At 41.1% G+C, this 12,162-nt stretch overlaps 1 protein-coding gene across 1 annotated transcript in view; it reads left to right on the top strand.

The window, feature by feature from the left end:
* Positions 1-3,771, top strand: part of LOC145401102 (uncharacterized) — a 23,594-nt gene extending 19,823 nt beyond the window's left edge. Inside the window, exons 6-9 of the mRNA XM_080273473.1 lie at positions 844-989; positions 2,150-2,222; positions 2,980-3,153; positions 3,321-3,771. Coding sequence (XP_080129599.1) covers positions 844-989; positions 2,150-2,222; positions 2,980-3,153; positions 3,321-3,771 — 844 coding nt within the window. The remainder of the gene's footprint in view (positions 1-843; positions 990-2,149; positions 2,223-2,979; positions 3,154-3,320) is intronic.
* The last annotated feature ends 8,391 nt before the right edge of the window (positions 3,772-12,162 follow it).

Below are 12,162 nucleotides of genomic sequence, written 5' to 3'. Positions count from 1 at the left end.
TGTGTGTGTGTGTGTGTGTGTGTGTGTGTGTGTGTGTGTGTGTGTGTGTGTGTGTGTGTGTTTTACCTCTTCAGTTTCTTTCCATTTTTTTTTTTACTTTTTTACTCTCTCTCTCTCTCTCTCTCTCTCTCTCTCTCTCTCTCTCTCTCTCTCTCTCTCTCTCTTCTTCCTTCATCAACCTTTCTTCTTCACATCTACATTCATCTTTTCTCAGCACTCTTTCTTAAACCCTTCTCAGTTCCTCTTCCACTGTTTTACTCCCATCGAAACAGTCTCATCCACGACATGCTCTCTCTCCTCTCTCTCCCTCATTCTCTCTCTCTATCGGTCATCTCAATTCACCTTCTTCCCAGGCTGTCCTCTCCCCACCTCACCTCACGTGTTTCCCTCAATCTTTAGTCTTTCTCCTTCCTCATCATCATTCATTTCCTTCTTTTTCCACAGCTTTCTATTAATTTCTCCTCTCTTTCCTCTTCTCACCTTTATCTCTTTATCCTTTGCCATCTCTCCCCTCTACAGAAGTCAGAGTGGACGTGATATGGAGCGTTTTCAGGGACATTACAGTCTCTCTCTCCCCACTCTCCTCCTCTCCGAGCTCCCCTTCTTCCACCTCTCCCTCTTCCCCTCCTTCCTTCTCTCCCACCTCCCCTCCCCTCCTTCCTTCTCTTCTCTGTCTTCTCCCTCTTTCTCTCCTCCTCTCCCCTCCCTCTTTCTTTCCCTCTCTCTCCTCTCTCTCGTTCTCTCCTTCTCAGGTTCTCCCATTTCTTTTCCCTCCACCTCACCTCCCTTTTTCGACTCACTCCACTCTCTCCACCCTCAGTCTCTCTCCTCTCTCCCCCACAGGAGCATGCGGGTGCGAGATATGGAGCGGTTCCAGGGTCGGGGTATCCTGTTGCTACGAAACCCCTACGACACACTCATCGCCTACCGCAACTACCTCTCAGCGGGTCACCTCGGCGTGGCGGGATCGGCGGCGTTCAGGGGACCAGGTGGGGTCACGTTAGGTTAGGTTAGGTCAGGATAGGTTAGATCTGGTTAGGCTAGGTCAGATTCGGTTAGGGAAGGTAAGAGGCACTCCAGACACGATTTATAAAGCTATCAACCGAAGAACGCAATCTTTTTTTATTTTAGCTTATTTTATTGTGTTCTTACTGAGTTAATTGAGCACCATTGTAGTGAAGGGTTTAGTTAAGGCTTCATCTAAACTCGAAAAATCTCTAATGACAAGAACAAACGTGTTGGGAGATTACTAGAATGAAATCACCATACGTCCGTGGGATAAAGGATTCTAAGGGTTTACTTGACTACTTGAAGGTAGAACTGTGACTAAAGGAAACCCTGTGCTAATTGCTATGGTTCAAATCTAAGTGGTGGTCGGAGGCTTCGCTATCACGTATAATGTTGCCAGGGTCGTAGGGTGGTTTCCTAAGGGCGAAATGATCTGAATTACAGTACCCCCGAGCCCCTCCATGCCCTGGCCCCTCCAAGGTCCTCCAGAGGGATAATAAGGGAATGAATGTTTTGAAAGTTAACTTTGTAAAGAATCACACACACACACACACACACACACACACACACACACACACACACACACACACACACACACACACACACATGTGCGCGCGCGCGCTCTACTCTTCGTGCATTGTGTGAGGCTAGTACTAAAACTGTGATTTTAAACAATAAGAATCTTACATTAGTACAACCATATTCTGTCATTCTAGAAACCAGTCCCTAATGGCTGTATCATGCCGATTGAATTTAACGCGAAAATCCACTTAAGCATCTAATATCAACATTTCCCTATGAGAGTGAGTCTTTGGGTACATCATTGTCATAGTTTTTGATAATAAATTCAGTGATCCAGAGTCTTGCATGAAAAAATTAAATATTTATGATTCCTCCATCCATGCTGATAGTAAGGTAACGACAGAGTATAAAAGCACTCAGGTTCTGTTTTTGGACGCCATACTAGTGACTATATTGCAGCTCTTGATTTTAAAACTCCTCAGCTCTTTTCTAGAAATAAAGTACGGTATATATAGGTTTTATTTTGTAGTCCTTAATTCTGCATCTGTACTAGCGTTAGCACGTATATGGTTTTCAAAATGATGTTTATGCATAGTGTTTATAGTGAACCCTTCCCCAGACTGGGCGAGGTTTGTGCGGGGCCAGATGGAGGTGTGGAAGGCCTATGCTGAGGACTGGGCCACGCAAGCCAGGTGAGAGCTTACTTAGCGCCTGGAAGGACTTCACCCACAATTTGCAAATGTGTGTGTGTGTGTGTGTGTGTGTGTGTGTGTGTGTGTGTGTGTGTGTGTGTGTGAGTATTTTCTACAACAGTTTCGGTCCAAATAGGACCTCTTGAACAGTTCCCGACACTGTGAATTCCAGCCGACAGAGGCACCTTAAAAAGAGTCATAGAAGAAGAGTAAAAAAAAATAAAAAATAAAAAATAAAACTTTTTTTTTTCTTTTCTTTTTTTCTTTTTGCTGCTGTTTGCATATCTCTTCTCAATATAAAGATACATGTTGTTGTAATCAGTGGTGCTGACTGCTGTACTCTCGCTGTTCAGCCTTTCATCCTTATGGTGCCCTCCATTTTTTGTTCCTTCACTTTCCTCTACCGGTCTTCATTCTCTCCCTCACATATTTCCCAAGGATCGCTGCCTGTCTTTTTCACCCCCTGTTCTATAATAAAAAACATCATTATTTATCAGTTTAATGTTATGACCAATAGTTTGTTTAACCCCTTCAGTTCCATGACTTATTCTTGTTTTGTCTTGGTACCAAACGTTTTTATTCAGCTCGGCAGAGACTATTCGACCTCGAGGCGTTAGATATAACTTTCTCTGACCCTTTCACCAGTAAAGGTCTTGTCTAAGTTAAATAAAATCTATTGGAGATAGCAAGCAAAACCGTGCCAGTAAGGTGTCATAGTGAAGGTGTTAAAGCAACTGTCTTTCCCTCTTGTCTTCAGGAGTGTGTTGGTGGTGCACTACGAGCGTCTCCTGCAGGACCCCCATCGTGAGCTGCTGAGGATCCTGCACTTCCTTAGGATGAAGGTGGACAAGCGACGCCTCCAGTGTGTCTTGGCCAATCTCAACGGCGCCTTCAGGAGGAACACTCCGGACAACGCATTCTACAGGATCAGGTAAACAAGTACTACTGAAATAAATCCTTCTCAGTTTCGTATGCACTTGAGTTACTGCACTGTACTAAGTGACCATTATTTAAAAGGAATATTATCAGTTAAATCAACGGCTCCGAAACCTTAAGACACTTGAGAATGATATGTGATCACTTACTGTCTGGTTTCAGTGATCCATTCTCTCCGGAGCTGCACGAGATTGTGGAGGCGGGCATGGCAGAGGTGGATAAGGTGCTGGTGAGGCAGGGGTGTCCTCCTCTTCCCGTTCACCTCTACAGCTACCACTACGACATCAACTACACCCACTCTGATTACGTGCCCGCCCGCCCGACACCCGCACGCACCCATACAGCACCCACTCCTACCCACCGCACCCACGCAGCACCCAATCCTGCCAACTCTATATCCCATTCAGCCCTCAAAACAGGCTACCAAAAGAATCACGTGAAGACCACAGGACCTAGACAGTCTCCCAAATTTGACCATAAGAGAATAACCACAACAACCAAAAATGGTGTCAAAAATTCCAAATATTCTGACATAAGAGAAGATTCGAGTAGCTCTCGTTATGAATCGGGTGTAAAGACATTAAAGTTGAAGCCGTGGATGAAGAGCCGGTGAAAAACAGTGAATTAAGAAAACTGAAATGATGGAGTGTTAGCTGTGAAGTGACCTTTTACAAATTGATGCTCAGGTTGTTGTTGATGTTATTGCAGTTTTTGTTGTTGTTGTTATGAAAATCAGAATGGTATTTATTTATCTGTTGAGTGATAATTCTAGTCATACGGGAAAAAATACGGATACTCTAAAAGGGGGGTAAGTGGATGATTGTGTGCTTGATCGACTATTCTGTGGCTTCTTTATTAAGTGATAAAGAGGAACCTTTCTGACTTCCTTCTATTCCTGGTTCCAAAATAAATTAACAGTGAATATCAGTGGTTAAACTGTTGACAAGAAAACCAGTGTTATTTCGTTCTACGCCTGCAGTAATTCCAGTATCAATAAATTTCAGTGGCTGAACTCATGGAAAGGGAACAGATTTGACTCCTGTACCTACTTCCCACACTAAGAACAACAAGTTTCTGTGGCTAAACTGTTAAAAGGAGACCAGTTTGACTTCTTTCTTCATTTGATTCTGATATCAAAGAATTTCGGTGGCCAAGATGTTAAAAGGGAACCAGGTTGACTTCCTTCCACATCAATACCATCAGCAATAGATATGACTTTAAGTGGTTAAGTACTGAGAGGGGAAACGATTTCATTCCACACCTAGTTCCAAAACCGACTGACATGAGTTTTAGAGGCTGTACTGAAGTAATCGTCCTAAGTGGAGAGGCATGGTTAGGTAATATATGTATGTGTAAAATAGAGAGAGAGAGAGAGAGAGAGAGAGAGAGAGAGAGAATATCAGTTTCATTCAAAAGGCTAGTGTAATAATACAGACTGGGATATATCCAGAGGGTTTGATTGCTCGGAATTCTTCTTAAGGGACAGATTATACAGGAAATTGTATTTGTATTGTCATTTCAAAAAGATTATGCAGGGCATAATACTTTTTTTTTTTTTTACATTAGTGAACTCAGTGATTAAGAAAATGTCCAGACGCTGACAGAATTTCCACATTATGTTAAAACTCCCAAGAGATCCCAAGAATCTCACTCGCAATTGTAATACTCTTTTGTCTAGCATGTCTACCTTTTAAAGGCAAAAAATGGAAACTCAACAAGTGCAAGTCATAAATAAGGCCCCAGTAAACATGTGTAATAGCACATTGTTCGGTAAGTTGTCTTTAGTTTATCACAAACAATTCCATTATTTTTCCTAACAAGAAAAGATAATGCAGATGTACCAAAGAGATAGATATCAGTAGCTGTGGATAGAAAAAGCTAACGCTAAGCAGTTCTGAGCATACCGTTTCTCAGGAAGTCACGTAACCAGGCGATCTCGTAAAAGATAATTCTAAACTAGGTATTAAAGCTTTGCCTTGCCTAAATGCAGTCTATTAATTCTAGTATAAAATGCTGCGTAATTCTGCTACAAACTGTAGGCTTTGAGTTACAAGAAATCATGATAAATATTTCAGATCACTTCTTAAAATGTTCTCTTGAAAAATACAAGATATGATTATAAACCATCTTCGTGAGTGGCTGTCCCCATAAAATCGACTTTCCCTTATAGATTGCTATATGCCTGAAATAACAGGATCTAGGGCTTCCTGAGTTGCCTTCACATTCTCATATAGTCAAGTAAAGTTAAATGGAATCGATCTTAATTTAAGCCTACTCTTTTCTCTGGAAGTTATGACAGTGCCCAATTTATCAAGGAAACACAATAATCTCCATATCATGCAAATTACAGAATACTGAAAAAATCACATACTGTAGATAATTCACCAATCGCAGAAAAAGTACAGTTGAGGATAAAAGTTCCATGTCACTGTCTCAAAACTGTGTGAAAACTAATGAAATACTACTGAGCGACCCTGAGCAGCGTGGGGCTTTACTTCCTTAGTTTGGATAGCCAAATGTTTAGAACAATGTAACTATATACTGTACAGTAGGATACAGTAGGTATGTGCTACAATATGAATGAAGCAGGCTGAAGCAACACTTCAATATTTTTTTTTTTTCTACCTCCGAGCTGTTTACACCATTGACTAACAACACATTGTATAACTATTCATGACATGGCAGCTGTTTCAGTCCAGATGTAGTAGTGATAACGATTCAGTTCAAATGAAGTAGTTTTGAGACGATAATACAGTCCAAATCTGCAGTTCCAAGATTAGCATTAAAATATTCACCACCAGCGCTCGTCATTCATTACAGTGTTTCCGTACATCTATTTATTTATTTATTTATTTATGTATCTGTCTCTGCCGCATTCGTAAAAGTGAAAGGGCCAAGGTGTATACAAGCCTCCAAATCTGAGTCATTTATGGACTAGCACTGAACAATAAAAATGCTTAGTCTACATTGCATGTCGTGCCATGTTTTCAGTGACAAGATGGAGAATGCAAATACACTTTACTTTCGAATAATGGATTATGCAAATTACTCCCAGAAACTGAAAACTCTACAACACCACAACACAGTCGTGATCTCTCTTAAAAGTTTACAATCTATATTTTTAAAATAGAACGTGCAAAGGAAGGCTAATCCCATAATTGATGATCATGTATGAAAAGCCCATGATAACTGGAAGTGATCAGCCTGCTGCCTACGTTACAAAATGCAGTCAGAAACAGTGCAGAAAGATCAGACACGTACTGTTTTCGCGACGTGCTTCAGAAATAACTGTTACGTTTTAAGCGCGAGGGAGTAAATCTCAAGTCACAAAGTGGAAGGGAATTTCTCTGTTCTGGACAGTAACTTCTGAAGCATGTGACAAAGATGGACATGCCTGGCCTCTCTCTTTAATTAGTGACTGAAATGTGTAATGTAGGATGCAAACTGATGGCATTCACAATATGTCCATCAAGTATCGTGTATTGCCTCCTCCTTCGTGATTTTCGTCTTAAGCATACGGTCATTTATCAACGTTTTATATCACAGTCACGAGTTCCACAAACCCTGCTTCCGTATAATTAATTCTCAGCTACCAGCAGTGTCCAGTTCAAAGCTATGTTTGTCTCATACTGCGTCACAAGATTCTGATCACTGTTTCAGTTCACAAGTCCCACATACTCCTGTCTGCCACGCGTGCTTCCGTACACTATTGCTCAATGATGTCCAGTTTGATGCTTCATTTGCCTCATTCTGCATCACACGATGCTGAGTGCTGTTTTAATCCAACGCCAAGCATATCAAATGTGTCCAATTAGAAGCTTCGTTTGCTTCATTCTGCTTGACAAAACTGATTGCTGTTTCAAGCATTCCTGTGATATAGGAGAATTGTAGCGTAACAATTAGCTTTAACCCCTCCAGTCCAAAGATTATGTTTTGATCTGACTCGAACTGTGTGGAGGCAGCAAGAATAGTGTGGTAAAAAAAAAAAAAATGTTCATAACAAATGCTTAGAACAGGGACTGCTTCTAATCATTTCAATCCAATGGGTTTCTCCTAAGCTTTTAAAAGATGATCTGGAACACGAAGACTTAGAATTAATGCCAGATGTCTACACGTAAAAAAACAAACAAACAAACAAGGAAATTATAAGACATCTTTGAACTGCAGGGGTTAGCACGCTGACACCAGCACGCTGCATGTAATGCAAAAAATGTAATCATATGTGCAGAGCAAAATCATTCAATTGTGATTTAAGGCCGTATTCTACGTTGCATGGAAGGCTTCGTAACACCTTTTCCTTACCGATTTATTTTGTATTTTACACCTTAACGTTCTCTTAATATCGCCGTAATATCGACCTCTTTCAAAGTCGTTTCTACAATTTGATGTCGGGGTGTAATGTGCAAAATAAATCGCTCAGAAGGAGGTGCTACGAAATCTCCTAAGCTACCTAGAGTACAGACCTATATAACTTGCACTGCATATCCTATGCAAGGTGACAGGATTATCTAGTATCTAGATGAACATTATATGGTTATTCAAATGTCTGGGTTTCATTTCCCTGCTATCTGAGTGTGCTTTAATGAGAAATGTGTTGGAATTAATCTCATTGTGTATACTGTATATTGTGTAGATTCTTTATTGTAAATATTCATTCTCTCCCTCTCCCTCTCTGGGGGCGCGGTTGTACAGTGGTAGCGCGCTGGACTCGTGATCGGGGGATTGCGAGTTCGAGCCTCGTCCGGGCTGCCGTGCCGGGAGGGGTAGCTCCCTCCTATAACCCTAGCGGGGCTATATAGTCCAATACAGGGCTTAGCTCGGGGGAACTCGATTTCTCCCATTTTTTTTTTTTTTTCTCTCTCTCTCTCTCTCTCTCTCTCTCTCTCTCTGTAATGCCCCTCCTTCGAAAACCAATTACCGTCAGGATAAAGGACTGATCATGAGCTTATTTGTGAATCCAGGCCAGGTATTGCAATCAGACAATCAGGCACACTCCCCTTTATCCACTGCTCGTATGGCTGCTCCTTAGAGTTTCATTTTACCGAAATAGCAAACAGTCCTCGTATTGAAGAACAACCCCTTCAGTACGGTGACATTTTCTAGTTTATTTTTGTTTAACACTAGACGATTTTAGGCTCAGGGGAGACTTACGAACTTTGAGAATCAGCTAAAGCCTTCATTAACCTCGTCTCCACAAGAGGCTTTCCAATGCTCTAAGTGAAATCTACTGGGAGTTGCATGATCATTAATACGTCCTCGTAACGAAGGGATCCATACCAGTTTCCAGTGGCAAGGTTAGTATGCATATATATTTCATTCTTGTCATCACACGATTTTATTCAGCCAAAGCATAGGCCAGCTCGCAGTGAAGGTGCTTACCTTTTAATAACAGTGACGTATGTAGGCTACCCCTTTGTATCATGACTTCATATTATCTACTTTTTTTTCTTTTTCACTACAGTCAAGAAACAGGTCCACATAACCCCTTCCCTAAGAGGGTTCCTTTCTAAGTAAGGATGAAGATAATAAAACTAGTAGATAGATGCGAGACCATGAAAGCTGCAATATGGACGCTGCTAAGATCAGGAGTAAAACATCTTGCGTGGGTGTGACTGGGCTGCTCCAAGAAATGCTCCCACATTTCAAACTTAATTTATTTAATGGCGTTAGGTTTTAGAATTTTCTTTTACCCCTCAGACGATGGCAGGCAATTCCTAAACTGAATAAAATTATCTGATGTCAGCTAAAATAAAGCAGTTCGGCAGCAGCGAGATTAAATGAGGCAAGATTTTTGTCATCAGAGGGTAATGTACAAACTCAACAGCCAATCGCGATTCTGTAACTGAGGAAATGCGATCACAGACAAGATGAAAAGCAGTGAATGAAAAAAATAAGAGTAATGAAGTAGAAAAATCTTGATGACGGAGTTCCTGTCTCCCATTTGCACCTCAAAATTCACCTTTGTTTTTATTTTTACTAACCCATCTCACATCTCAAATTACACAAGTCTTCTACAAGAGACAGTGTATTCGTTTTCTTTCACACGTTCATTGTCGAAAACGAATAATTTTATTCCCTAACTTATAAAACACAGGTGTCCTAGTAGTGTACGTAATATACTTTAATACAATTCTTCCAGGAAAAGACATCTAAAATCGAAAAATTGTTCCTGATATCATGAGTAAGCGAGGACAGTAGCCTAGGGAAAAGGAAGGGGAGGGGAGGAAGCGTGGGGCAAAAGACAGAGCATTTTGAGAACTTTGAAGAACTATTTCAGAACAACTTGAGAACTTTGGGGAAATTTTATTTCCGAGTATTTTGAGAACTGTGTAGAACCCCCGCTGTCAAGCAATTGTTATAATTCAGTATTCAAGATGGAGAGATAGCAGTTTTAGGTTAACTTAAAAGGGAATTCAGAAGTTTCATCATTTCCTTACCTGCAACGGATGCTCTTGGCTATATCATTCAGGAAAACATCAGATGGCTGAGGGAAGCCATGACAGTCAAAGGCTTAAAGAAATAGATTTTTAAAAAATGCTGAGGTGCCATATGGCGAATAGAAAGTTTAGGTCAAAGACATGATAGAAATTAAGCTCTCAAAGCCCACGAGAATGCGCGCACGCACACACACACACACACACACACACACACACACACACACACACACACACACATGCATTATAAACACACACACAAACACACACATGCATTATAAACACACACACACACACACACACACACACACACACACACACACACACACACACACACACATTTTTGCTTTCCCTTTCTCAGTAACAGCTTTCGGTAGACAGACAGATAGACAGATAGACAGACAGAAATCGAGATATACATACACACCAGACCAACTCTTCATACTGTAGATATACAGTAAGAAATCTGGTAGACAAACAAACAGGCAGACAGACAGATAGACAGACAGACAGAGGCACAAACAGATAACAGATAATATATATACACACACACTCGTCCCCCTCGCCATGTCCTTCAAAATATTTCCCTTTATTTTCCTTCCCTCCGCAGCACAAACACCAGATTAACTCCACGTGTCAGGGCCAGTGTGTGTGTGTGGAGAGAGAGAGAGAGAGAGAGAGAGAGAGAGACTGCGTGATGTGGAAGCGAATGAGTGATGCAATGGAATATGATAAAATACTGAGTGAAGAACTCTGAAAAAATTGTACTTCAGTGCTGATGCCACTTCATAAATGAACAAAGCAGAGAGAATGAAACAAATAACAACCCAGACACTGTAAAATAAATCACCAACACAACAAAAATAACTACATACCACAGAAACTTCCCTTTGACCGTAATAATTTCGTTTATACCGTACAGTAAACTAATTAATCAACATGGCGTCTTCAAACGCGGAAGTAGGTTAATCCAATATCAAGTACGGTACAGTAAAGGAAAATAGCCGTCTTCACAGTTTTGCCCGAAGCTTAATTAAATTCAGCGAAGCATAACCTGATGTGCGTCTCAGTTTAACTGTTCCTCCATATATCCACCAAACCCCAGGACAATTATTTGATCTTCAGCCTGGGGAGTTGCGGTTAATAATGCGTACGTTTCTGGGCTTCTAAACTAAGGCAAGCTTCTATCCCTTTCAACTCGTTTGTTACTGGTTAGCTGAACAAAATCTCAGTTAGATGGAGTAAACGAATTAGCGTTCTCTGCTGTGCACATGTACGAAAACTAGATCATTCATCACTCACTCATGGTACTGGCGAGGGATGCCTTCACGTGATAGCACCAATGTTAACGGGTGGTTCCTCTGCCTGGTTATGCAAACATCCCTCAGCTCCCTACCTATCCCTTCAAAAGAGGATGGCGAACTACTGGAGAAGAGCAGTCCCATTTCCACATTCTAGGATCACAACAAGAACAACAACACTCACCTATTTTTGGCGATATACTCCTACTCAATTTGAAGGAGGCGGTGGTGGATTATGGAAATGTCGTTAATGAGTAGGAACAGACATGCCTGGAAGTCCTTTACAAGTATTCGAGCTAGCACCTCACAGGAGACAGTGACATATTATATGACAAAACGTTGCTGTTTTATGTTACTGTCGATATGAGCACACGTCATTAAAATCCCCCCCTCCCCCTCTCTCTCTCTGCATATACAGTAGGCTACTCTTTTAAGATCTTTCTGCCACTCTCCATAACAGCTGTTTGACATCTCTTTCACTGTCGATATGGCTTTAACATTTTTCTGTCACTGTCCATGGAGAAATAAGATCTTTGCCAACCCGTTTAAATGTTCTTTGTTTCACTGTCTATACGGTTATAACACTATCTTTTCATCATTGTCCACACGGTGATAGGACCATTCTCACAGTTCATACGTATAAAGTTCCTCTCTCGTGCCTACATGGCTACAAAGCTCAATCATTAGTCACACTGCAGTCTCTGTCACTTTTTTCTAGCTGATCACACGACTGTAAATAAATCACTTTTTTTTTTTTTCCCCACTGCTATACAGTATATCCCCTCTCATTGTCTACACGGTTATTTGACCTCTTTCTTAGTGTTCTTACTCAAATAAGTTTTTTAGTCACCGTCCACACCCTCGTCTATAAAACTCTTCCACTGTTTACACGGCTATTTATTATCTTTCTATAGTGTCATTTTCACTGTTTATACAGCTATAAACACTTTCTGTACGAGATTCCTTACTATCCATACAGTTTAACATCTTTCTATCCCTGTCAACACGGCACTGTTACACTCACAAACCACATCCAAATACTTGAACCATCCACTCGTTTCGAACACACCTCAACTCACCACTGTTGCCATAACCTGCATTCACAACCCCCTTTCTAATCTGTATAATAAAAGAGCCACGTTGTTTGTTTGTCCTTCAATCACGCTCAGACCAAGGGCCAGAGACCCCCAGACCCATATGTATTCTGAATCAGGGTGACCCAAGAATGGTCTTAGGGGGTCAAAATTCAGATCTGGGTCATTTGAGGTC

This window comes from Coenobita brevimanus, chromosome 54 (assembly GCF_032717465.1).
Source record: "Coenobita brevimanus isolate Jiangsu-jjx chromosome 54, ASM3271746v2, whole genome shotgun sequence".
NCBI classification, from domain to species: domain Eukaryota; kingdom Metazoa; phylum Arthropoda; class Malacostraca; order Decapoda; family Coenobitidae; genus Coenobita; species Coenobita brevimanus.
This window is presented reverse-complemented; position numbering and strand designations above follow the sequence as displayed.